Source organism: Aspergillus sydowii (assembly GCF_001890705.1).
Source record: "Aspergillus sydowii CBS 593.65 unplaced genomic scaffold ASPSYscaffold_4, whole genome shotgun sequence".
Lineage (NCBI taxonomy): Eukaryota > Fungi > Ascomycota > Eurotiomycetes > Eurotiales > Aspergillaceae > Aspergillus > Aspergillus sydowii.
In genome coordinates, this window is record NW_024467862.1 from 645,573 (window position 1) to 669,666 (window position 24,094).

At 50.3% G+C, this 24,094-nt stretch overlaps 4 protein-coding genes across 4 annotated transcripts; 2 read left to right on the plus strand and 2 right to left on the minus strand.

Moving 5' to 3' along the window:
* Positions 1–2,802: 2,802 nt before the first annotated feature.
* On the plus strand, positions 2,803–4,601 carry ASPSYDRAFT_877124 (putative C2H2 finger domain protein). The gene is made up of 4 exons (XM_040851885.1): positions 2,803–3,291; positions 3,351–3,542; positions 3,597–3,676; positions 3,731–4,601. Exons 1-4 carry the CDS (start codon positions 3,238–3,240, stop codon positions 4,311–4,313), a joined length of 909 nt encoding a protein of 302 aa, XP_040703333.1. The 5' UTR covers positions 2,803–3,237; the 3' UTR covers positions 4,314–4,601.
* A 5,133-nt stretch (positions 4,602–9,734) lies between these two features.
* ASPSYDRAFT_150139 (sucrase/ferredoxin-like domain-containing protein) lies at positions 9,735–10,971 on the minus strand (the record flags this gene model as incomplete). Its single annotated transcript, XM_040841976.1, has 2 exons — positions 9,735–10,454; positions 10,582–10,971. The coding sequence occupies 2 exons, from the start codon at positions 10,969–10,971 to the stop codon at positions 9,735–9,737; spliced, it is 1,110 nt and encodes a 369-aa protein (XP_040703334.1).
* A 767-nt stretch (positions 10,972–11,738) lies between these two features.
* ASPSYDRAFT_57110 (DUF3429 domain-containing protein) lies at positions 11,739–12,899 on the minus strand (the record flags this gene model as incomplete). Its single annotated transcript, XM_040849322.1, has 4 exons — positions 11,739–12,167; positions 12,246–12,470; positions 12,569–12,625; positions 12,678–12,899. 4 exons carry the CDS (start codon positions 12,897–12,899, stop codon positions 11,739–11,741), a joined length of 933 nt encoding a protein of 310 aa, XP_040703335.1.
* An 865-nt stretch (positions 12,900–13,764) lies between these two features.
* Positions 13,765–24,089, plus strand: ASPSYDRAFT_175413 (membrane morphogenesis protein VPS13). The gene is made up of 3 exons (XM_040843455.1): positions 13,765–23,057; positions 23,120–23,536; positions 23,600–24,089. The coding sequence occupies exons 1-3, from the start codon at positions 14,003–14,005 to the stop codon at positions 23,638–23,640; spliced, it is 9,513 nt and encodes a 3,170-aa protein (XP_040703336.1). The 5' UTR covers positions 13,765–14,002; the 3' UTR covers positions 23,641–24,089.
* The last annotated feature ends 5 nt before the right edge of the window (positions 24,090–24,094 follow it).

Sequence of the window (24,094 nt, forward strand, 5' to 3'; positions counted from 1 at the left end):
GCCTCACGATCGCTCGTAGGGTTCTGCAGGCACCATGCCGCGCTGGATGATCCTTCTGAGTGATGGATGCGTGGTAATAATGTGGATGGTTGGAGTCCTGGGTCCAGGTGGCTGAGACTTGAACCGGTGATCAGTGTGAGTTTGTTCCAGATGATTACGATAATCTTATTATTAAGTATCTAGCGCGTCCAGCTGATGGAGGAGGATCCCTCGATTGCGTGGCGATGGAGGTTGAGGGTACTTTCATGGAAGTCTCCGACTGGCGACTGTAGACCGCAGCAGCATTTGAAACTTGATGGCAGATGCGATTCGAAACACAGCCACGTGGGTATTAATCCCTCGGCGCCGTCTGCCACAGTCATTCCGTCAGGCATCGGGCTGGGCCTGGTCTTTCATTTAAGTCTCGAGAGACGAGTAGGAAGTCTGAGTTCTATCTCGGAGCCCACTTGCGACAATTGCATCTAAAACGGCGGAAGCCATTGTCCGGTAGATGGTGGTTCACACATCAATTATGGTGTATTTCGGAGCTCGCCCCTGATGTATTGTGCTCGGCAGCCTCAGTTGAAACCTGCAGGAGAGTAATATTCAGTTATCAAGCTCCCGTATTGATACTGCGGCTGTCCTCGCACCGAGAACAGAAGGTCGGAGACGACGGCCGTAGCTACTTTGGAGTAGCACAGCTTATCAGTAACAACTAATTACACCGTTGTTAATTCCAGTTGTCATGGCAGGTGTTAAGCAATTCGAATGGTAACGGCAATCATGTGGCTCTAGATCTCTGAGACTTGATGGTTTAGGGATCCCTGTTTTTCCGAGACGTTAGGTTCCTGGCCTCTAAGGGAAGCGAAAGGCATATATGATGGCTGGCAGGGTTACAGGACCCTGATTTTTTCACCAACAATGGGTGGCCACTGGCCAGTAATCGCCGGGCGACACATGGAAAGGTCCCCAAGGATGGCAAATGCCCGGAGCGAAGGGGGAGGCAACCCGTTTGACTGTTGCTCCAGAGTTGCATTCCAGAAGGTCAAAATGTGGGAGTTGCATGAGCGCGACGAGTCTTGACGCTTGTTTGCCTCTCGTGCATCATTCACTCTGCATCCTCCTCTCCCGGGGATTTGGAAAGTTTGACTCCTTCCTTTTTTCTGATATTTTTTTACCCCCTTTTCTTTCACTTCCATTGTGTGGAGCTCGTTGCCATTGTTTGGAGCCATCTCAGCGGTGTCGATGATCGTCCATAGCCAGACTCAGTCTGCGATGCTCCTGTCATGAAACTCTAAATCTAGCCACCAGCTGTCACACTATCCGGGTATTCGTCCCGAGAATGGCTCAATGGGACGTGGGCGCCTCGATAAAACACAAATCAACACACACCATCTGCGCGTAATTTTGCGTGTCCAAAAACACTGACGGATTTGCTTCCAGGCCGGGAGGCTGTCTGCCAGTTTCCAACCAGGCCTGCGCAGTGCCACGGCAGTCGAGGCTAAACTGTCCCCGGATTAGAGACTTTGGCCTAGGGTGTCCAACTGGCGCCAGGCCTCCAGCCTCGGCTTCAGCCGCTGCTGATTGGACTGGACAAGGCAAGCAGACTCTGTGAAGCTTGGCCAGGCGCTGCAGGAGGGTGGGGATCTGGTGTTCCCCTCCTGGCGCGGTCGCGGGCAGTGACTGGTGGAAGGCGGGACCTCGTTCAATAATGCTCGCCGTGCTAGTCTTGCTTGGGAGACCGAGAGGAGGGAATGGTGGTACAATTCTCGGCCTCTCCCTTAGACTTTCCGTCTACCCCGGGCACGTCCCACTGGAACCAAACTGGAACCCAGGCCCAGCTGTCAGTTTGAGAGATAGCGTTGTTTAGTCTCCCGGTTCCAATATGGGTCAATCTGTACCTAGCGTCTGCCCGCCAGCGCTAATCGTCCAACTTGGCTAATAGCATTCGTCGCTTTTTCCTGGTGGGAGTGAGTGGCCACTGGGCGTGCCCCCTCTCTCTCGCGCAGACTCGCCTGCTCAGGAGTTTCTAACTTTCCTCCAAATAATAATAAATCGTCCTCTTTGCCCAACAATTATTAATAAGTATATTTCGCCGTCTCTGGTTTTGCTCTTTCCTCTGTACTCAGTATTACCCGATCACTCGGTAAATTACGTCGTTTGATGATACCGTTCCAGCTTCCCAAGCTTCAAGTTCCTCTCTCGTCTCATTTCTTTTTCGCTCTTTTCCCCACTCAACTCTGGACTCTGGACTCTGGAGTAGCCTCGGGACGAGATAATCCCAGGGTCGGCCTGGGCTATTGTTCTGGCCTGAGGATCCCATCCCAAGTCGCAAGTAAAAGTCGCAACTCTCCTGCCTGCCAGTTACTTAAAGCGCGAGGATACTGAGGTACTTCCTCTTCTGTGCTGCCTGAAAATACACGACATATTCTTTTCTCCTTTCAGAAGCAAAGACCGAGTGAGGGCTCCCCCAGCACTCTCAGGCTCCAGATAGTCATTCCCTCCGCATTTTTTCCCTCACCCTGATCGTCCTCTCGCCTCTATTTATACTGTTGCCCTCATCTCCTCGGCTCCCCCACCCCAATCCGTCCTTTGCTCTGTCGTATCACCGCGCTCGAGTTGCAACCTTTCGCAGCTTACTATATATATTACCCTGTATTATTCTCCTTGTCATTCTATTATTACCTATCCCTCTAGTCTCTCGTCTGCTCGCTAGTACCCGCCGGCTTGATATATTATGCTCCAGCCTCAAAGTCAGCACCAGCACCGTGACTTGACCCCCCGTCGATCCATCATTCCTCGAGTCTTGCCGGTCATTTCGTCTCTCTGTCCAGACCCTCCAAACGCCGCATCCTGGGCTTAAGTTTCCTTTGATAACCTTGTCCTTGTCACCTTCCCCGATCCTTTTTGTGATTCCTTTTCCCGTGGCTTTCTCTCTTTTCTCTGCCCCTCGACCTCCCGTCGCTCCCCCATCCCAACGCTCATCCGAACCTCTCTATTTCTGTCTCTTGTCTCCCTCTATCGCCGCCATTGACTTGGCCACTCGAATGCTCCGCCCGCTCGTAATTTTTCGCCTCACTTATTTTAATTCCTGCCGCCTACTCTACCGATCTTGAATTATTCCGAACATTGTGTCTCATCATCCGGGCCATCGTCTTCACTTCCTCAATTCGCTCCATCCCATCGTCGCTATCTGAGCGCCATCCCCACACTTTTGAACTTCCCGATCTTCACTCGCTGTCTCTTATCGTTCCCGCCATGGCACCCGGCAGCGGACGCGATTTTAACTGTTCCTGGGAGCATTGTGGAAAGGTAATGGAATTCTCTGTCCTTCCGCTCTATTTGCACCGCTTTTATTAACAGAATCCAAGTCTTTCAACCGCAAGTCAGACCTCTGCAGGCACTACCGAATACATACCAACGAGCGACCGTACCAGTGTAACTTCAGAGACTGCCATAAGAGTTTCATCCAAAGAAGTGCGCTGACTGTGCATTCCCGAACACATACGGGAGAGAAACCTCATGTTTGCGACCATGAAGGGTGCCACAAGGCCTTTTCCGATGTATGACCCCCACATTCCACCTATCTTAAAAGGCCATTGCTGAATTCTTTCCAGTCCTCGAGCCTAGCCCGCCATCGCCGGATCCATACGGGGAAACGTCCTTACATATGCCAGGAACCAGCATGCGAACGAAGGTAAGATTGGGCACTCTACCACTCCAAATTCACTGGCTAACCTAGATGGCGAAGCTTCTGTCGCAAAACCACTCTCACAAAGCACCAGCACCGCTCCCACCCACCTGGGTCACTGGCTCGAACGCCGTCGGAAGACGCTGTTTCCGAGTACTCATATCCCACTCCCGTTACGAGCTCGCATCCGAATGAACAATATCTTCTTACTCAGCAGGCTTACTACCCCAACGCCTCCACACCTACCCATGAATTCTATCCCCACCAGAACTTACCGATGCGTCCTGTGACGATGCAAGAACAGCCGCCGATTGTGACGCATAACATCCCGGTAACGTCGTCCGTTGAGGTGCACCATGCGCAGCAATTCATGCACATGATCCAACAACAGCAACAGCAACAGCAACAGCAACACCACGACCACCAACAGCGGCAACAACAGCAGCACCACCAAGGATATGACCCACACCGTATGGGATTTGTACCAGTTGAATACCAGCAAGCTGTTTACACGTCGCCGACGGTGGAGAGCCACCCATATATCCCTCCGTACGCATCTTCTCTCGAATGTAAACCTCCTGTTATGAGATTGTTGAATCAGCCAGAGGGAACGGATTTTGCTTTCCTTGGAACCGGTTGTTAGACGTGACTGGATCGGCCCACACTACCGGAACCAGGTCAGCGTTGGAGGGGAAAAGGGAGCTCTAAAATTTCTTGGAGCTAAGTATCAAGTACTACGTGCTACGCTGTCACGAATGTTTGCTACCAGCATGAACTGCCGAATTGTTTGTTTCTTTCTTCTGACTATACCTGTCTTTTCTGAGCCGCCAGTTGTTTATAATCTGAGCCTCTCGATATCAGCTGTCTTATTTATCTGCTTGCACTAATTGGGTGGTTTGTGTTTAAAAAGGCAGTGGAGAGGCGTTTTGTCACAATGTTTGATACCATGCATTATTTACATTATTATTATTATTATTTATTTTTTATTACTGTTGACTGAATTTTGTTCCACTTTTGGATATTTCGCATACTCTGCTCTACCATCTTTGGCCGAAACCGGGGGAATCGAAATCACGTTGAGGTGAGGTGGCTGCGACACCAAACGGGAATGTATCGAGAGTGGACGTGAGGGTTGTTGGCGCATTTGGTCTTGACAACGTGAGCGCGGCTATATCAAGCACAGACGGCGATCACCGCATCCTGAGCCGAAGACAGCCAATGCGAAGCTCACACCAATCTCACCTCACTTGGCACCTTCAAATACCATATTACCCAGCCAAACCAGCAAACCACCAGTGGTACCTATGTGCTTACAATATTACTTATGGAAGGCCGATCATGTCACGAACAAGAACCCCGGTATCCGTACACATAATGAGTTCCTTTTCTCCATATTTCAAACCATGTTATTCTAATTGTTTAGTAATGAAAACATAATAATCCCGGAATAGCCACACGGCGCTAAAATCAATATGCCAAGACCATCCTCGTGTATGACGTCAGCTCAGGATCGACAAGCTGGCGGAACAGTTTGGGGAGCTCCACTTCTCCTGACGGTGCAAGTCAACCAAACAAACGCGAGACTGGAAGTGACTGGACTCTGGAGGCCCCATCATTCCTATTATTTCCATACCAAACCCGGATGGACCCAGCAAGGCATTATTGAATTTGGAACCTTTGGATAGCGAGAAACTCAGGGAGCGAGTGAGAGAGAGCCAGGATCTACGGAGTAACTCGGAAAACAAAACAGCCAAATCTAGTAGGTACCTAGTATTTACGGAGCATCTGGAGACAGCTCGTTTCGGAGCGCTGCCTCCTACCCGAAACATACTCCCCAGTTTATCCTCCACACTCAACAATGTGCCGGTTGCCTCCCCCATCCTATGTACAAATATGTACGCGAAGTGTGGTAAGTTCATAGTGCCGCACCCTTACGAATGTGGCGTGCGATCGGCCGTACCTCGTTACTCTATGTGGGCAGGAACAAACGCCTTGCGATAGAATTTAGATATCAGTCAGGCGTCAACATATGTAAGACGACTGCGGTCCAACAGGAATGCGCATTGCGCACGCTAGTAAGGCAGCGCTCAAGGGCTGGTTGGTTGGGGAGAAGGAGGCTAGGAGCCAGCAGGATGGAAGCAAGCACGTCGAGAAGCTCTTCTGTTTCTTCAATCAGCGTGTGGGCGGATGAAGATTCCGGGGAAGCACCAGCCACTCAGGATAGGGTGTGGCCGTGTGCAAAAAGGACGGGGCACTCAACGCACCTCAAGCTGCCAAGGACCCAAGGTTGGGTTATCCAGGTAGGTGTCAGCGATCAACGATGTCTGGACTGGCCTTCCTGTGAGGCTACGAGGCTACGAGTCTCGTCCGATTCCTTTTGGCCTTGGGCGTCAATAATATCCGTGTGGACACTGGACAGTGGACACGATGTACTGCCTTGCGGCCTGCACACCGGAACCAAATTGGCTCCAGCTCCTCAGTGTGGGTCACTTCGCCGCCAGCAGTCACGCCCATCTGCGTGTTCTCTCTGTGTCTGTTTCTCAGGAATCAGGATGCATTCCAAAATCAAGGCAGGCACGATGGCCAAGACAGCTGTAACCTATTGGAAACGTATCTGATTCTGAGGTGCCTTTCTTGGCTGTGGGGACTGGGCTGGGCAGGGCAGCTCGGACCAGCCTTTGGGGTTGAGTCCGGTTCAGACAAAGGACTTCCTTCCGCTCTTCCTGACTCAGGTTGAGATGCGATAGTTACTGGGATGATCCCTGTTGGGCGTCAGCTATGCGAACGAGTGGTCTTTGATCTAGTTGCTCCAGGTTTGGGAACTTGGTGAGCGTGTCGACGACTCGAGTCGGCTAGATGATCCGGTTGATGGAAGACGCAGTGAGAATCCATTGTGATGAGTGGATAAGTATTTGTTTCTGGTGAGGTTTTAATTCTGTCTCTCCAGAAGTCCTACGAGTCTAGCCGTTTGCACGTCGTACTAATATCGATGCAGACCATCTCCAGGAATTCACATCCCATTCTCCATACTCTGGACCCTCTGCAAATTCTAGAGTCTCGACGTTAAAGTTCCACCCCTCAGCTAACTGGATTCACATTATTACCGCGCGGTATCCGGCGCAGAGAAGATTTGGAGGATTATACCACAGGTACCCATTTTGATAGTGGATACGATGTCCATCTATAGATCATCACTACTACTCCCGTCATGGCAGGAGTCTAGTCTGAAATCTCGCTTTCGATCTCCTATCGGGGAGAAGTCGCGGGATCTAACAGCCGCTATCCAAGCTTTAACTTTTGCTAAAGCCAGCCCGCGGCGTCAAATGACAGGGAACCTTGTCGCAGTTCCACAAGCTGGAGACTACTTTCCATTTCTGGCATAAATTTCAATGCAGTCACCGCTGCCTCGAATGGTTTAGACATCGTCAAACTCCGCCTACGAGAACGAGGAATGAGGATTGGCATTCATCTTCGTATCCAAAACTCAAGTGTTTGTTTCGAGTCTCGACTCTCGGCGCCACTTGCCTCCTGCATATTTTGGGACGGAAGGGGAAGTCTACTGTCGGTATTTACGGAGTATAATTGAGGACTTTTATCCGGTTCTCCAGGTGGGGAAACCGTTTCCGGAGCCCGATTCTCTCAGGGATCAGGGACGGTTTGAACGAGATGTGTTATGCGGGGTTAGTGTTGCTCTCGGACTCCCTGATCGAGATATAGGAAGTCTAAAGTACCGTCCCTACATGGAAGGAGAGCAGTTCCGGAGGTGTTTCATGACAGGGCAAACACCGCAAGGGGGCATACCTTGCAGACGACGAAGCGAGGCAACGGCAGACAGACAGAGAGATAGAACAGACCTTGAAGTTAAGATGCGCCTTGCATGAACATCTGGTACGTACTTCCTCTGCAATGCGGAGTCTATTCACGTTTGTCGGATGGCAATCAGACATACAATGACTGCGGTCATTCTGTTTTGAGTTTCAATTGGCAACTATTCTCATGGGATCAATCTTCCTGCCACGTTGATTTGAGTCCCCGCATTGCTAGGGAGGCGATCCCGATTTCCTTGACGACGACTGCGTGATTCCGATCGTCTGGACTCCTTCGCCTGTTGTCATGAAGGCATATTCCCCAAGGTCAGCGCCGCGTCAGTCGTAATTTGAACTTCTGTAAATTGCTGTTATTTATTTCGATACCCTGTTATGGAGAACCTCGGACGATGCGCGGGATCTGAGGTGCTCGTGGGGCTGGGAAATGAGCATCTGTGGCTAGTCAGCTCCATACTGACAAGTGACAAGCGACTGAGAGCAACTCTCCGGTGCCGATTATCAAATAATCTCACCGAGTCTACTGGAGGCTGGAAGGGGAAGGCTCAACGAAACCAAGGCAGACACCGAATAGCCCGTAAAAGACAACTACCAGTTCGAGTATAGGTTCTACCCCGCCCAGTGGCCTGGGTTTCTGGTCCCAATAATTGTGCGAGGGAGAATGAAGATGGAGAGCGCGAGGTTTGAAAGCGTTGGAGCCTTGGAGGGCCTCGGCTTCTCCAGAGTTGGACAATATTCATGGAACCAGGCAAAGTGATGGTACATCGTGGAGGTCACCAAACTCTCTTGCGATCCCAACAATAGAATTTCTGGTCCATGCTTCCCGTAATCCCGTCCCCGTCGCCTTTCCCTTGGGTCACCCGCGGGTAATCCTTGGATGGACTCCTTCTGGCTCCTCCTCATCCTTGGCTGCCTCTCTTTCTCGAGCTTGCTTCCAGTTCCGTCGCACAAAACCGAATATCAGCCAAGCATTCACCCACTCACTCCAGCCCACTCGCTAGAAGTCTCCGGCTGTCATATTCCAGGTCATGCCCGATTGCGGCACTGGGCGCTCTCTTCCAACTGGCTGTCGGCTATCGCCCGTCGTCTCTGTCTCCTCAGCCCAGTCTCCAAAACAACCCCCGCCCATGGCGTTTGAAGCTGTCGCCCCCCCCTCTGTGACTGACAGTGACAGCAGAGCTTAACGTTCAAGGTACTAGTACTGCTGGACATTTAGGTGTGAATGTGGCGCCGTCGAAACTCTCTCGGCTGTCTCATCCACCAGTGCGTGCGATCGTAAAGTAAAGTTTGTACTAGCCGATGGGCGCCCCAGTCGTCATATTGCAGGCCTTCTGTTTCTCCTCGGAGCTTGTGCTCGCGGCCTTGCCCGCCCTGCGCTGCTTGGTAGTTGGTACCTATGCTGGCTCTTGGGAATGTCCACGGCGCTTCCTTCGAGTCTGCTCCGTTATGGCCCAGTCAGTCCACTTCGACTGCCAACTGCCCAAGTCAGACTAGTAGGGATTACATACTCGCCCAGGATTACTCGGTCTATCTTTCTCATTTCGGGGGATTACCCACCATTTGAGGCTGCTTGCGCGTTTATCGAAGCACGAAACGGTAATGTACAGATTAGATTTAGAGGACTTATGATCATGTCTCTTAGAGGACTCCGCACTTCAACGCCGTTGATCCTTCGGCGAAATCGTCGCATCATCGCATTAGACAACTTCTCCGAGTATATCCGTGAAGGGATAACCTTCCATTTCAGCACATTCAACATCCTGGTGAAACTAAGCCATCGCGAATGACGGGCCCGCGATCCTTCGTGGATGCGGAGTCACACGGCTTGCTCTTGCGAAAGCAAGCTACACTTGCTTCGTCTGGGAAATCGAAATATTCGTGATTGATGATGCAAGCGGGAAGGTAAGACGCACTACATTAGACTTTCACGGAGAATTGAGGCTGACTTGTTGGCAGTTTCTCCCCGAAACTTCAGCCATCCGATTGGTTTATACAAGCTGGAGATAAGGAAGGAGGACGCGTCGCTGCCCGTCAATAACCGAGTTGGATCTGGGTTGACAATGACTCCATGGACATTGGAGACAGCTGAGCAGCTCGCCTGAGGATTGTTCCACTACGTCAAGGCAGTGGGAGATAACGGAAGGTGAAGGTGATATGCAAACCCAGTGCATTTTCCAAATTCGACAGTTGAGTCGCTCTATATCTATAGTTTTAGATGGCCATTTTTTTTTTATGTCTGTCTACCAGCTGATCAAACCTCTTTCTCGGTCGAACCCCCCTCGAAGCTGCGTCCCTGGCTTCACGACCTTCCCCTGCAGGACTGTATATCGAACAATATTCTCGCAATCTTCTGGTCTTACCCGTGCCAGCCAAATGCACTGGGAAGCGCCCTCGTCCGTGGTGTCTACTGGAGAGGCCTCAGAAACTTGAGCTTCCGTTGCCTTGTACCAGTCGAAGTCTCGTCTTCGATACACAATCACGTTCGCCGCGTATTTGTGTCCTCCAACATGGTTGATGAAGTAGATACCAACGCCCCCGGGCCGCTCATCATCCAGGTCCCGATGCAGGCCTAACGGACGCAAATGTCGGTCAAATTCCCGTCTCAGAAGCGGCGCAGACTGACCGCACCTTGCGTCTCGTGTCCTATGCGAGCAAAGCAGAATCACCGCCGCATGCGGGCAAGGTCGTGACCGGAGAGACGTGATAATTTGCTCGTTGGTCGCCGTTCCAGTCTCTTTATTCTCCTTGCTGGCCTGCCCTGGTGGTGGCCCATTCAACGGCGTTGTCGTCGTTGCAGCAGGGTCGACGAAGTTCCGAATCATGTCGGGCACGAGTTGCGGCGTAACATGGTCAATAATCGTAAAATTCGGCAGAAGAAGTACTGTGGTCGGTTGCTGACCTTTCTCATAGGCGTGATATTCATCCGGAACAGGCATGTTACTTGCCGACAATTTCAATTTCTACCCGGTCGCCCAAATGCATCGTTAGCAAGCCCCTTCAACAATAACGCCGTACTACGTCGCTCGAGCGTAGAACAAACATACTGTAGCACGGAGATAGAACAGAAACAGAACTAGAACAACTCACCCCATTCCCCGGCAAAACCCCACCCTTTTCCACTGCCTCCATCACACTCCCTTCCTCATCCGCGACATCCCTCACCCAGTCCGTCTTTCCTGTCGCAACAAGCACATGCGTCGCCCATCCATTCACATGCCCATATAGCTCGTCTTCTTGGTCAACTTCAAACTTTGCTGGATACCAGATTGTACACGTCGCGCAATCGTGTTCGCACTCCTCGCCGTCAGTAGCCGGGTCCGTCTTGCTGAAGAGTGCTTCGGGAAGCGGCGCTTTGATGAAATCCTCGGCGCTGCATACCGTGCGTTTCGTTGGGGGGTTCGGCGTTGAGGGCTTCGACTGCGAGGGAGATGGGGAGGGGGTGAAGAGTGATACCCCGCGACTGATGAACGATTGCATCCTGACCGTATATATCGGGGGTAGAGTATAAGTAGAACGTCGCGTCCTCCAAACAGTCTCCAAATATCTTTTCAAAACTCCCCAGAAGGAATAATTATATATACTCCTCGCTGAATTAAATCCGTGCTGTGGGCCGAGGGGGAATTGGAGTTGGAGAAAGTGGACAGGTTTTAATTATTATTCCCAAAGGTTCGGAATTGTGGAGGATGATGTGAGAATGATCGGATCTTATCAATCGCTGAACCGAAATTGGGAATTGGGCGCCAGCCCAGTCCCCGCCAAGAGAGGTTGGGGTTTGTGCCGGAACTCCCGAAGCATTGTTGAACCGATCAAGAAAACTTACTTCGTGTCCGTGCTTTACGAACCAAGATCCAGAGATTTTTATCTATTTGTGAGATTGTTGTTTTGGGTTATCTGAGGAATCAGCTCGAGCGGAATTGGGCTCACGTAGTTAATTTATGCGGTTGCTCGGTACTACTGAAGTAAGCAAATATATATCTTGCCATACATCTTCAACATATTTTTCCTACAAATTTAGAGCCGCAAAAGTTGAATTTCCATTTAGGTTGACAAAAGAAAACGCCAGGGTTAACTGGATTCTTGATTCCGCACGTAATCTACAAGATAGTTGAGTATGACAAAGAAAAGGAACTAGAGACATCTTTATACTGTCACACCTTGCTGCTGGTACCAACAGCCACTCCTCCACAATCCACCGAGAATTTAATCCGACACAAACCGCTTATATACCATATATGGCAATGCATTTACTCAGACTCCTCTTCCTCGGAAGCAGCCTTGAGGGCAGCAGCGGCCTCCTCCTTCTCCTTCTTCTGGAGGAAGAGAAGGGCGTTGATCTTTTCGGAGATGTTGTGGTCCCTGGAAACGATACCAGAGATCTGCTCACGGCCGACGAGGGTGGCCACGATACTGGCACCGACGATGAAGGTCAGGACGAAGCGGTACATGCTGTACCAGTGAGGGGCTAGACCCTTGACGGAAGCCCGGGCGTCGTTGTAGTAGAGGAAAGTGAAGGCAAGGAACTGGGTGATCAGGGCGTGCTCAATGGGGAGCAGCAGAGTAGGCCAGGCAACGGCGGGGGCAATGACACCAGCGGCATAGCGTCTGTAGCCGGTGCGACCACCGTAGCCAGCCCACTCGAGACCCCAGTGGACGGCTCCAAGGAAAGAGAGGATCTGTATAGATATCAATCAGCATTTGCTTCTGGCACTTATGCATTCCGGCTTGAATATGAACTTCTTGGTTGTACTCACCACCGCGCCGTATCCAACTTGGACGGATTCGAGCATGTGAAGCGCAAGCTCAGCACTCTGGCCGGAGAACATAAGACCATCACCGGTAGCGTTGGCATGGTTAATCTCATACGCAAGATAGACGGTCTCTAGAGAGGTAAAGAGGTATGGGACGACACCAGCAATGCCGAGGTAAAGGGCATCCTTGGGGACATCCTCAAGGCTGAAAGTCTGCTTGATAACTTTCTACACAACACTAACGTTAGTTCATAATCCCAAGAGCCGGGAGAACAGCCAGACGTTTGCAGCTGTTCAAAATGAAGCGCATGGGAGCGAATACGTACAGCATCACCCTTGATACCAGCCATGACATCAACATCCTCATCGCTCTGGAACGTATCCTTGATCAGCAATTGTCCACAAAATTAGACTACCGAGCAGTAGTTTCCTCACCTTGTTAGGAGAACTAGAGGCGTATCGGACGAGAGCGGTGGTGACGGGCTTGCGAGTAGCCAGAGCTAGGCTTGACGACACGCTCGGGCGGGCGGGAGAACGAGCGGAAGATGTCAACTGAGCCTTGAACACATTGTTCACCAGCGACGCGCGGGCCACGGAGGCATTGGAGCTCGAGATGGCCCTGAGGACAGAGCGAGCGGCGGTTTGTCGGTATAGCATTGTCGTCTGGCAGCTAATTTTTTCACCAGAATCTTGCGTTAGCAACAGATGATGGAAAGACCGGATAAAGCTCAGAGTGGAATCCCTCGCACCAATTGAGCGGGGAGAAGAAGCACTCAATTTAGAGCAGTGGTAATAAATGTGCTCACCTTCAAGCTGATGGGGATTGACTCGAAAGAGCGGAGATTCGGACGTTGGAAGCAATCTATCCTGCGAGACCACGAATGGACGAGGTGATATTATGCAAAGGTGCGGTAATGATCGGTTCGGGGAGACGAAAAGCGCCAATTCCGCAGATCTTGGCCCGGTGCCCCAGGCAAAAAGGCGTTCAAGGCCAGCTGCTGTCGGAAAATTCAGGCAGCTCTCTGTCCAGCGGTTCAGCTTTCGGGATGGCACGGCCCACATGATTGACTCAGCAACGCAGGTCTGAACCCTAGAGTTTTAACCGCATCAGGGCCCTAGCTTCTGGGCCTGGAAACGCAGGCAGCAATCGAAGGAGGCGGGTGAAGCAGCACCGACGTCATTGGCACCCCTTTTTGTCCAACCAGTCACGAGTTTACCAGGCACAGCCAACAATTCATCATCGCCATACTTTGGGCTCTCAAAAAACAATTGCATTTTCACTGCGGAGTACCAATTTGACATCTACCTCACTTTTTCTGTTCATTTCCGTCTGTCATTTTCTCTTCTTATGTGGTAATTAGATACCCCGGGTTGAATAGCAACGTCATCCCCTTCTCGTCCGTTCTAGCGTCCGACCTGCGGCTGGTGGAACATCACCTTGTCAAGCCGCCTTGGTAGCCGCGTACATGCGTACCCAGGCTGCGTGAATGGTTCCCCTAATCATTTGCGAGTGCAACTAGACCTCACCCATGTGCTTCTAGGTATATTTCTTCATATTCCCCATCTTCCCTGTTACCCCTCTTCTCCAGTCTAGACCTGACTAGGCCTCTTCCGTCGATAAGCCAAATTGAAACTGACACCTACCGTTGTATACAACCAGATCGAAATTTCGTCTTATAAACTTCTCCCCCGTGGATTAGCTCGTGGTAGCCGTCCTGAAGTGAATTATCCGGCCTGGGACACGGCTGCAGCCCGCCACTATGTTGGAAGGCTTGGTCGCTAACCTGCTCAACCGGTTTCTGGGTATATACGTCAAAAATTTCGACGCTAAGCAGCTTAATATTGGCATTTGGTCCGGAGATGTGAAACTCCGCAACCTTGAGCTACGGCGGGAGGCGCTCGATCAACTGCGCCTCCCTCTCAATGTGGTCGAAGGCCATGTCGGTGAACTTACCCTGTCGATACCCTGGTCGAACCTACGAGGAAAGCCTGTCAAGGTCGATATCGAAGATGTATTCTTGCTTGCTGCGCCGAAGGAGGATGTGGATTACGACCCAGAGGAAGAGGAAAGGCGCGCCAATGCAATCAAGATGGACAAGATAGACAGCGCAGAGATTCTCAGAGAGCGCAATTCAGAAGGGATGAGCCAGGAGGAACAACGTCGTAACCAGAGTTTTACACAGAGTCTCGTCACCGCCGTCATCGACAACCTCCAAATATCCATCAAAAATGTGCACATCCGTTATGAGGACTCGCTTGCTTCCCCAGGACACCCTTTCGCTGTTGGGTTTACACTGAAGGAGTTGAGTGCTGTCAGTACTGACTCGGATTGGAAACCCACATTTATACAGTCGACGTCCGGCACAACACACAAGTTGGCCATCTTAGGGGCGCTTTCCGTATACTGGAACACGGACGCGGAACTCCTGGGAACAGGTCGGGGTTCCGACGTGGGCGCAGAAGCGCAGGGTATTCCTCACGCGGAGCTACTGGAAAGGTTGAGATCCGGTATTGACAACGAAGATGGTAATCAGTTTATTCTACGGCCCGTCAGTGGACGTGCAGGTTTGGAGATGGATAAGACCGGAAAGCATGAACGACCGGCGGTAAATGCACGACTCCTCTTTGATGAGATCGGGTTCGTTTTGGACGACGAGCAGTATCGAGACGGTTTGATGCTTGTTGACCTCTTCCATTGTTTCATCCGCCAACAAGAGTATAAGAAACTTCAGCCAAAATCTCGACCGAAGGATGACCCAAGGGCCTGGTTCAGGTATGCTGGAGAAGCAGTACTAAGCAAGATTCACGACCGAAACAGGCGGTGGACCTGGGACTACATGAAAGAGCGCAGAGACGACCGGATTGCGTATATTGATCTTTTCAAAAAGAAGAAACGCGAAGAAACATTGCCACCGGAGGACATGGAAAAGTTCAACCGACTGGAAAGAAAGTTGAGTTACGAGGATATCCGATTCTGGCGTTCACTTGCGAGAAATCAATTACGAAAAGAGAACGTAGGCGTGAAGCCTGCTCGACAGCAGACTTGGTCCGAGTGGATATGGGGCTCTAAGAAAGAGGATGATGCGGAGGTAGCCATGACCGAAGAACAACGGCAAGAGCTATACAGCGCCATCGACTGGGATGAAAAGAAAACCATCACAGAAAGCGTCGACGTGCCCAGGGAATGGGTTAAGCTTCAAGTCAATGCTGGCCTTAAAGCTGGAAGTTTGACACTAGTACGCAGTCCTCATGGAGATGGAAATGAAGTCATGAAGTTTGTGTTTGACAACTTCCGTGCCAAAGCAATGCAGCGCCCAGATTCTTTTTTTGTGGACCTTGACCTTGGGGGTTTGAGAGTCTACGATGGGACAACCGAGGGCAGCTTATACCCGCAGATTGTCAAAGTCAAGGACTCCCTGCCAGAACCGAAGAACCGCCTGTCGCGGATATCTAGCAGTGGAGAATTCGACAAAGAGGAGGAAGCTGAAGACATTGAAGATGAAGATAGCCTGTTCCATCTGCAACTTGAAAAGAATCCTCTCGAGAGCGACGCCGACTCCGTTGTTAAGGTTAAGCTGAAGAGTATCGAGGTCATATACAACCCTAAATTTATTGTGGAAATCGCGAGATTCTTCAAGCCACCTGACCGACACATGGAATCCATAGGTGCTATCCTTGACTCTGCCGGTGCCACTGTGGCAGGAATCCGGCAGCAAACCCGCGCAGGCTTGGAGTTTGCTCTGCAGGAGCATAAGAAGGTCGATGCGCAGTTCGATATCCATGCGCCTTTAATTATTGTACCGGAAAGCATCACTCACGAAAGCTCGCTGTGCTTGATTCTCGACGCTGGTCACGCTAGTGTCAACAGTGAATTGGTCGACAGACAGACTATGAGAGACATTCAGGCAAAGCAAAAGCGGCAATATGACACGGGCGATTATAAAGAGTTGGAGCATTTGCTTTATGATAGGTTCCTGATAAAGCTAGACTCTACTCAGGTCGTCATAGGTCCTGGCATCGAAGCCGCCAAGTCTCAGCTTGGTCCCAATGTTGAGTCGAAGAATTTACATATAATCGATCGCATCAATGTCGATTTTGTCTTGGAAATGTGCATTGTTCCAAAGCTCACCGAGCTTACTCGAACGCGCATATCAGGTCACCTCCCTGAGCTCCACGCATCAATGTCGGACACGAAATACAAAGGTTTAATGAAGCTTATAGATATCGCCATTCCGCGATTTGATGATGAAGCGCAACAGACAAAACCCGCCAATGATACACAAGAAACGGCGATGAGTAGCAATCGTGCTAGGTCATCTTCCTTCAATCCTATTGGCCTGAGAGAACTTCCTGTTGTTGACGACGAATCGGACGCCGAAGACAACGACGAAATGAGTAAAAGTGTGGACAAGATGCCTGACATTCATCGCCGAGATTTCGAGTTCAAGTTTACCGTCGGTCGCCTCCGTGGTTCCTTGTTCCGCTCTGATTCAACCGATCCCCTACGCGAACAGCTGTTGGCTCAACTCGTTGCTGAAGGATTTGCGCTAGACTTCTACATGCGGCCTTTTGACATGGTGGCTGAAGTGATTCTGAAGTCTCTCAGTGTGGACGACTATATAGAGGAAAACCCAGTCCCAGAGTTTAAGAAGATTATCTCATCGACAGGCTTCGATGCAGATGACAACAAGGACCTTTTCTATCTCAAGTTTGTTAAAGTGAAGCCCGAGTCTCCCGAATTTCACTCAACATATGAGGGTGTGGCAATGAATCTCGATGTCTCTGTCTCCACCATCAACCTTGTCGTTACCAGAAAAACCCTCCTGACGCTACTTGACTTCATCCTTCTGACGTTTACGAATCCACAGCAACCAGAGAATCAAGAAGCCCAGACACAACAGGCCATTGAGGATACTAACGCTGCCGGGCAGGAATCACAGCAAGCAGGGAAGATCCGCATCAAGGCGGATATGAAGAGTATAGCATTAATCCTAAACAACGACGGGGTTAGGCTTGCCACTCTTAGTCTTAATACAGCCGATGTAGGGATTTTCCTTGTTGGTCGGTCCATGCTCATACAGTCTCGTATTGGGAGCTTGACCTTGATAGATGATGTCAATACTGGTGCGCGAGAAAGCTCAGATCTACGAAGGCTCCTGACTATCGAGGGCGACAATTTTGCCGACTTCAAATATGAGACGTTCGATCCCGAGGGACCTAATTATCCAGGATATGACTCGGAGGTCTTCTTAAGATCGGGCTCGATTAAGATCAATTTCCTCGAAGAACCATATCGGAAGATTATCAACTTCTTAGTCAAATTTGGCAAGATGCAAGCTATCTTCAACGCTGCCCGACGAGCCGCAGCCAACCAAGCTAATCAGCTTCAGGAGAATGCATCTAGGATGCGCTTCGATGTTGTGGTTATGACGCCGATTTTGGTATTCCCTGGGGCCATGGGCGAGGACCGTCCTTATGATACTGTGACGGCTCATCTTGGTGAGATATACGCCAAAAACACTTTCGTACCTCTTGAGGAGGATGCAGACAGCCCCGCGGTGAATCTGATATCCTCTGGAATTCGCAATATTCGCCTGACATCCAAGTTCCATTATGCGGGCGGCGCAGTGGAAGAGCTTGAGATGATTCAAAAGGTCAACCTTGACTTTAGCATATGCTATCTTGAGCATCAGCCGGACAACCCGCGCCCTGACATGGAAATTGAAGGAACAATGTCACCTATTAACCTCAGGGTCTCACAGAAGCAACTTAAATTCCTTCTTGATATCTCCAAGACAGCACCGAATGCCTTTGTGACTGACTCTGAGCAGCAGGAGTTGGAGGCAATGGAAGCACTTCCATCTCTCACCGAGACTGGAAGAGAGGCGCAATCTAGTGCCGTCCAAAGCACAGGCCAGCAAGACGTAACACCTGCGGATTCCGTTGGTGAACAGGATACATGGGTGCGACTTGACATGATCTTCAAGGCTGATAGCGTTGGCCTCGAACTTATCCTTGGAAAAGATGACGCGCCCATTGGTAGCCTCGATGATTCCAGTCTATCCAAGTTTTCGCTCAATGACACGCGAGTCAAATTACGGATGCTAACAGACGGCTCATTGGAGTCGGAGCTTTTGATCCATTCGTTTTCAATCCGTGATAGCCGGAAACAGGAAACAAACAAATTCAGAAAGATCATGTCGCTGATCAACAATGACGTGAAGCAGCAATTCATGGCCAGCGTCTCTATATCACCAGGCCCCGACAAGCACCTCATCGCCATGTTAACCATCGACAGCCCGCGAATTATATTGGCGCTGGACTATCTGTCAGCCCTTCAATCTTTTGCGAACTCGGTCTTTGCAGCAAAAGAGCCGGAGGAGGAAGAAGTCGAAGAATCTCCTGAAGAAGACGAGCCCAGATCTAGCATGGCAGAGAGTACGAACGCATCCCTACTTTCTCCGTCGCCAGAAGAGGAGTCGACACCAGCTGCACCCGGCCAGACGACTGTCTCATTCAGAGTGAGTCTTGTCGACGCCCAAATTATTACTATCGCCAATCCAGCTATCCCCCATACTGAGGCGATAGTCCTTGGCGCGAAGGAGGTCCTTTTCTCGCAGCAGAATGTTTCAACTCTGCATGTAGACAAAGTGGGCATGTTCCTTTGCCGCATGGACAAGTTTGAGACGAGTAGACTTCGGATTCTTGATGATTTTACCCTTGAATTATCGATGGACAGCCGCTCACAGGACAGAGGCGCGTCGTTAACTTCCATTGATATCCACGTTGAACCTCTTGTCCTACGCCTTTCGCTTCGCGATATCTTGATGGCGATACAGATCGTCAACAAGGCCTCTGAAATGCGGGCTGAAAGAGATCTTCCTGCCGAAACAGACGAAGTTAAAGCAATATCAGACAATAGAGGCACATCAAGCTCGAATTCGAGAAGGAAGTCATCGGTTGGTAAACAAACGTCGGCGGCACCCGCAAGGAAACCTCACTGGCAGCCTAGCGGTGCCGTGGATACCATTGACCGCAAACCCGTACATCAGCGCTCCATAATCCTAAAACGAGAGGAACTTAAGGCTCAGATTGACGGTGTAAGGGTTATCCTCATCGGTGATCTTCACGATCTACCTCTGCTGGACTGGAGTGTCAAGAAGTTCAACGTCGATGCTCGCGACTGGTCGTCGACTCTCACAGCGGATACTAGTTTCGACACATTCCTGAACGTGTACAACTTCTCCAAGTCGGCCTGGGAACCCCTTATCGAGCCCTGGCAACTGGGTTTCCACATGGCGAAGGAAGTCCATCCAGAGGTCTTCTCGATTGACGTCTATTCCCACAAGACAATGGAGCTTACAGTTACATCTGCTACAATAGACTTGGCCTCCAAATCGTTCAAGTTTTTCTCTACCGATGAAGACGTACTCTCAAAACCAAGAGGAGCCGATGCACCTTATCGAATCCGCAACCATACTGGTTTTGACCTCCACGTCTGGGCTGATGTTGCCGAAGGAGAAGACGGACCGGCTGCCAAGCTGGCTGACGGCGAGGAATATCCTTGGCGGTTCGAAGACTCGACATCTATGCGTGAGACACTTGCACCAGAAGGTCAAGCCGGCCTTGTCGGTGTCAAACTGGAAGGTAGTGGTTTTGATAGCGTGGCTCGCATTCCCGTTGTCCGCGAAGGGGAGATGTTGTACAATCTGAAACCTAAAAAGGACGCCGTACTCCACCGGCTCCTAGTCGAGGTAAAACTGGGCCCAGACAACGTGAAGTACATCACAATCCGCTCGCCACTTCTTGTTGAGAACAACTCACAGATACCCGTGGAACTCGGTGTCTTCAACCCGCAGGATGGCCATCTCCTTAAGATTGAGAAGATCCTTCCTGGGGACGCTCGGCCCGCTCCCGTGGGTGCCGCATTTATGCATTCCATAGTCATACGGCCTGATCAAGGCTTCGGGTACGATTGGTCGCATGATCAATTGTACTGGAAAGATCTTATGCGTCGTCCAACTCGCACTATCAAATGCTTGAGTGAAAGTGGACAGCAAGCTCCCCCATTTTACTTCCAGACCAACGCTACCTTCAATGCAAGGGATCCGCTTACGAAGGTTTATCCATACATGCGGATTCGGATCTTTGCGCCTGTAGAGATTCAAAATCTTCTACCCTACGACTTCAAATATCGCATATATGACAAGAACACCAGGAAGGATTGGACGAATTTCTTGCGCAAGGGTGGTGTTAGCCCGGTCCATGTCGTGGAATTGGCCCACCTACTGCTGCTCAGCGTCGACCTCGAGGACACGGTATTCAAACAAAGTGACTTTTCTATCATCAACGGAAACGCGCAAGATTTCAGGAGGGAACATACCCTGTCGTTGAAGGATGCGCGAGGCCTCCAGTTGAAATTGAAGCTGCATTTCTTCAATGTACCTGACAGCGGAGGCGCATTCAGGGTGTCGGTGTACAGTCCGTACCTCATTCTGAACAGGACAGGACTTACAATGGAGGTTCAGAGCAAGGCTTTCCTGCAATCAGCCCGTTCGGCAGCGGGGCAGGGTTTAATGGCTGAAGCCGATTCGACACAAAGAGGGCGCGCTCTTCCGTATATGTACTCTTATCCGACAGAGGATCAGAAAAACCGGTCGATGTTAAGAATAGGTGAATCTTCTTGGAGCAAGCCGCAGAGTTTCGAGGCGATTGGGAGCACCTTTGAAGTTATCCTTCCTGATAGAGATGGCAGATCAGAGTATCACTCGGGAGTGTCAGTCGCAGAAGGTGAAGGCAAATACAAGTTGACCAAGATTGTCACAATAGCGCCTCGTTTCGTGTTGAAAAACAAACTCGAGGAGGACATTCTGGTCAGAGAACCGGGCTCTTCGAATGTCACAAATATTAAGGGGGGTAATCTGGTACCGCTTCATTTCCTACGCCAGGCTGGTGAGAAACAGCTTTGCCTCTGTTTCCCTGGTGTGAACAACCAATGGTCTTCTCCGTTCAATATCGCAGATATTGGAACAGTGCATGTCAAGCTGGCTAGACAAAACCAACGACAACGGCTGATTAAGATTGATGTTATCATGGAAAATGCCACCCTATTTGTTCACCTCAGCCTAGAGCACCGGAACTGGCCTTTCTCTATGCGCAATGAGAGTGATGTGGATTTCATGTTTTATCAGGCAAATCCGAACTTAGAAGACGACGAGGAAGACCGCTCGAATACCTGGCGACCGATCCGCTACCGTCTACCCCCCCGCAGTATCATGCCATACGCCTGGGATTATCCTGCGACGAAGAACAAATCCCTCGTGTTGACGTGCAAGGGCAAAGAGAGACGCATCAGGCTAGCCGAGATTGGCAACTTGATTCCCATGAGAATTCCCCCAACCCAGCCCGGAGAGTACCAAAGGGTCATTGACATCAACATTGTCGCCGATGGCCCTACACAGACCCTGGTTTTGTCGAACTTCAAGGCGTCGAAGAGTATGTACCGACAGCAGAAATCACAGACCTCGCAATCAAGCGTCAGCACTGGGTTTGAAGTGAAGGAATTCGACTCGGATGTCAACTTCAAAGCACAGCTTCATCTTGGAGGTATTGGCATCTCATTGATTAACCAAAAGATGAAGGAATTGCTCTACATGACATTCCGCGATATTGAGGTCAAATTCAAAGAGTCCAAGGCGTACCAGACCCTGAACACCACCATAAAATGGATCCAGATTGACAATCAGCTATATGGCGGAATTTTCCCGATGCTATTGTATCCCAGTGTTGTGCCGAAGACCGGCAAGGAAATGGAGGCCCATCCTATTTTTCATACTATGATAACCCGCGTTAAGGATGATTCGTATGGTGTACTTTACATAAAGTATGCCACATTGCTCCTCCAGCAGATGACGGTTGAACTCGACGAGGACTTTATCTTTGCTATGCTCGATTTCACAAAGGTGTCTGGCGCGGCTTGGTCCGAGAAACATGAAGACAAGCTCTGCGAAGAAGAGCTGAACATCCCGGAACCGCAGCATGAAGGTGCCGCACAAGATGTATACTTTGAATTCCTGCATCTGCAACCAATGCAACTCGACATCTCGTTGATGCGTACCGAACGCGTGAACGTGGAGGACACTTTGCAGCCCTCCAATCCGTTAATGTTTGTCGTCGATGTTATGACGATGTCAATGGGCAATGTTAACGATGCACCTATCAAGTTGAATGCTCTAATGATTGAGAATGCCCGTGTTTCTTTCCCTGTTCTTGCTAGCAACATTCAGAGACACTACACCCAGGAATTCATTCGCCAGATCCATGTTGTTCTCGGATCTGCGGACTTCCTGGGCAATCCTGTGGGTTTGTTCAACAACGTTAGCTCTGGCGTGGCCGCGATCTTCTATGAGCCCTACCAAGGTTTCGTTATGACCGACCGGCCCCAAGATCTCGGCTACGGCATTGCTAAAGGATTTGGGAGTTTCGCGAAGAATACCGTTTTCGGGTTCTCTGATAGTATATCGAAGCTCACAGGTAGCATGTCAAAGGGACTGGCAGCTGCAACTCTCGACAAGGAATTCCAGGACCAGCGACGCATGTCGAAGACCCGTAATCGGCCGAAGCATGCATTGTACGGCATTACGGCAGGTGGCAGAGCATTCGGAAACAGCATCGTAAGTGGCATCGAGGGTATTGCCCGCCATCCACTTCATGGTGCCGAGAAAGAAGGGATCCAAGGATTTTTCAAGGGAGTAGGAAAGGGTTTCCTCGGGTTGGCTACTAAGCCAGCTATTGGCGCGTTTGATCTTGCTTCAAGTAAGTCTTTCTGACCTCATTATTTTCGGAAAGGGAAAATCAAGTCACTAACAATTAAGTAGATCTGGCCGAAGGTGTACGAAACACAACAACCGTATTTGATCAAGAGGGTCTTGACCGTGTCCGCCTAACTCGCTTCGTTGGAATGGACGGTATTGTTCGACCATACTCCCAGCGGGAAGCCCTCGGCCAGCTTTGGCTCAAGACAGCCGACGACGGAAAGTACTTCAACGAGGATTACATCGCCCATCTTGAACTTCCGGGGCGTGACATGCTTATTATGTTGACGTATGATCGAATAATGCTTGTGCGCAGCAAGAAGCTCGAGACCTCCTGGGACATCCGGTTGACGGACATACAAACAATCTCTAAAGAGCGCACCGGTATGAGCATCATGCTCAAGGGTGGCGCAAATGGACCGTTTATCCCTGTGCAAGACGAGAGTGCGAGAAATTGGCTGTATAGGCAGATCGCAATTGGTAAGTGATTGCCCATATCTAGCATGCCTGACTAAGGCAGCTGGCTAACATAACTCTCTCCAGCTGTCAATGCATTCAACGAGAAGTATAACAACAGGGTATGAGATGATGCCGCCGTAATGACGTTATGCTTTGTTACCTATTGTGAAAGAAAAAGATGAGCGTGGAGATTCCAGCGCATTCAAATGACATGAATTGACGGTCTTGTTTTTTTGCCCTACCTCGGTTATGTTTGCTACGCCTTCAGCCAAGTACATAATTCCCTTCTTGCGTTTTTGACTTGTTGTATGCTTTTAATATTGCATGTACATACATACGACATTGCTTTGGCACTCATTACTTCTTTTTAATTGGTTTAATGGTATGTTCACATCTATATCTGTGTTGTCTTGTGGCTCCCTAGGTGCTGGTTAGAAGTTTACTTTGGCCTAATTTTATGGAAAGGAGCGACGGGCTTCCCTAACGGGCGGCTAGCCTGTAGTCATCGCTCTTTACCCTCTATAATAACAAATAGTCCGGACCTGTAGTAAAGGCGGGACCTGTCATAGACCAGATACG

Excerpts from the sequence above, each read along its gene's own strand:
- ASPSYDRAFT_877124 (XM_040851885.1), top strand. The coding sequence starts at position 3,238 with ATGGCACCCGGCAGCGGACGCGATTTTAACTGTTCCTGGGAGCATTGT. Across the intron at positions 3,292-3,350 it reads CCTGGGAGCATTGTGGAAAG|TCTTTCAACCGCAAGTCAGA; the intron begins GTAATGGAATTC and ends ACAGAATCCAAG. Across the intron at positions 3,677-3,730 it reads GAACCAGCATGCGAACGAAG|CTTCTGTCGCAAAACCACTC; the intron begins GTAAGATTGGGC and ends TAGATGGCGAAG.
- ASPSYDRAFT_175413 (XM_040843455.1), top strand. The coding sequence starts at position 14,003 with ATGTTGGAAGGCTTGGTCGCTAACCTGCTCAACCGGTTTCTGGGTATA. Across the intron at positions 23,058-23,119 it reads CGCGTTTGATCTTGCTTCAA|ATCTGGCCGAAGGTGTACGA; the intron begins GTAAGTCTTTCT and ends ACAATTAAGTAG. Across the intron at positions 23,537-23,599 it reads GTATAGGCAGATCGCAATTG|CTGTCAATGCATTCAACGAG; the intron begins GTAAGTGATTGC and ends AACTCTCTCCAG.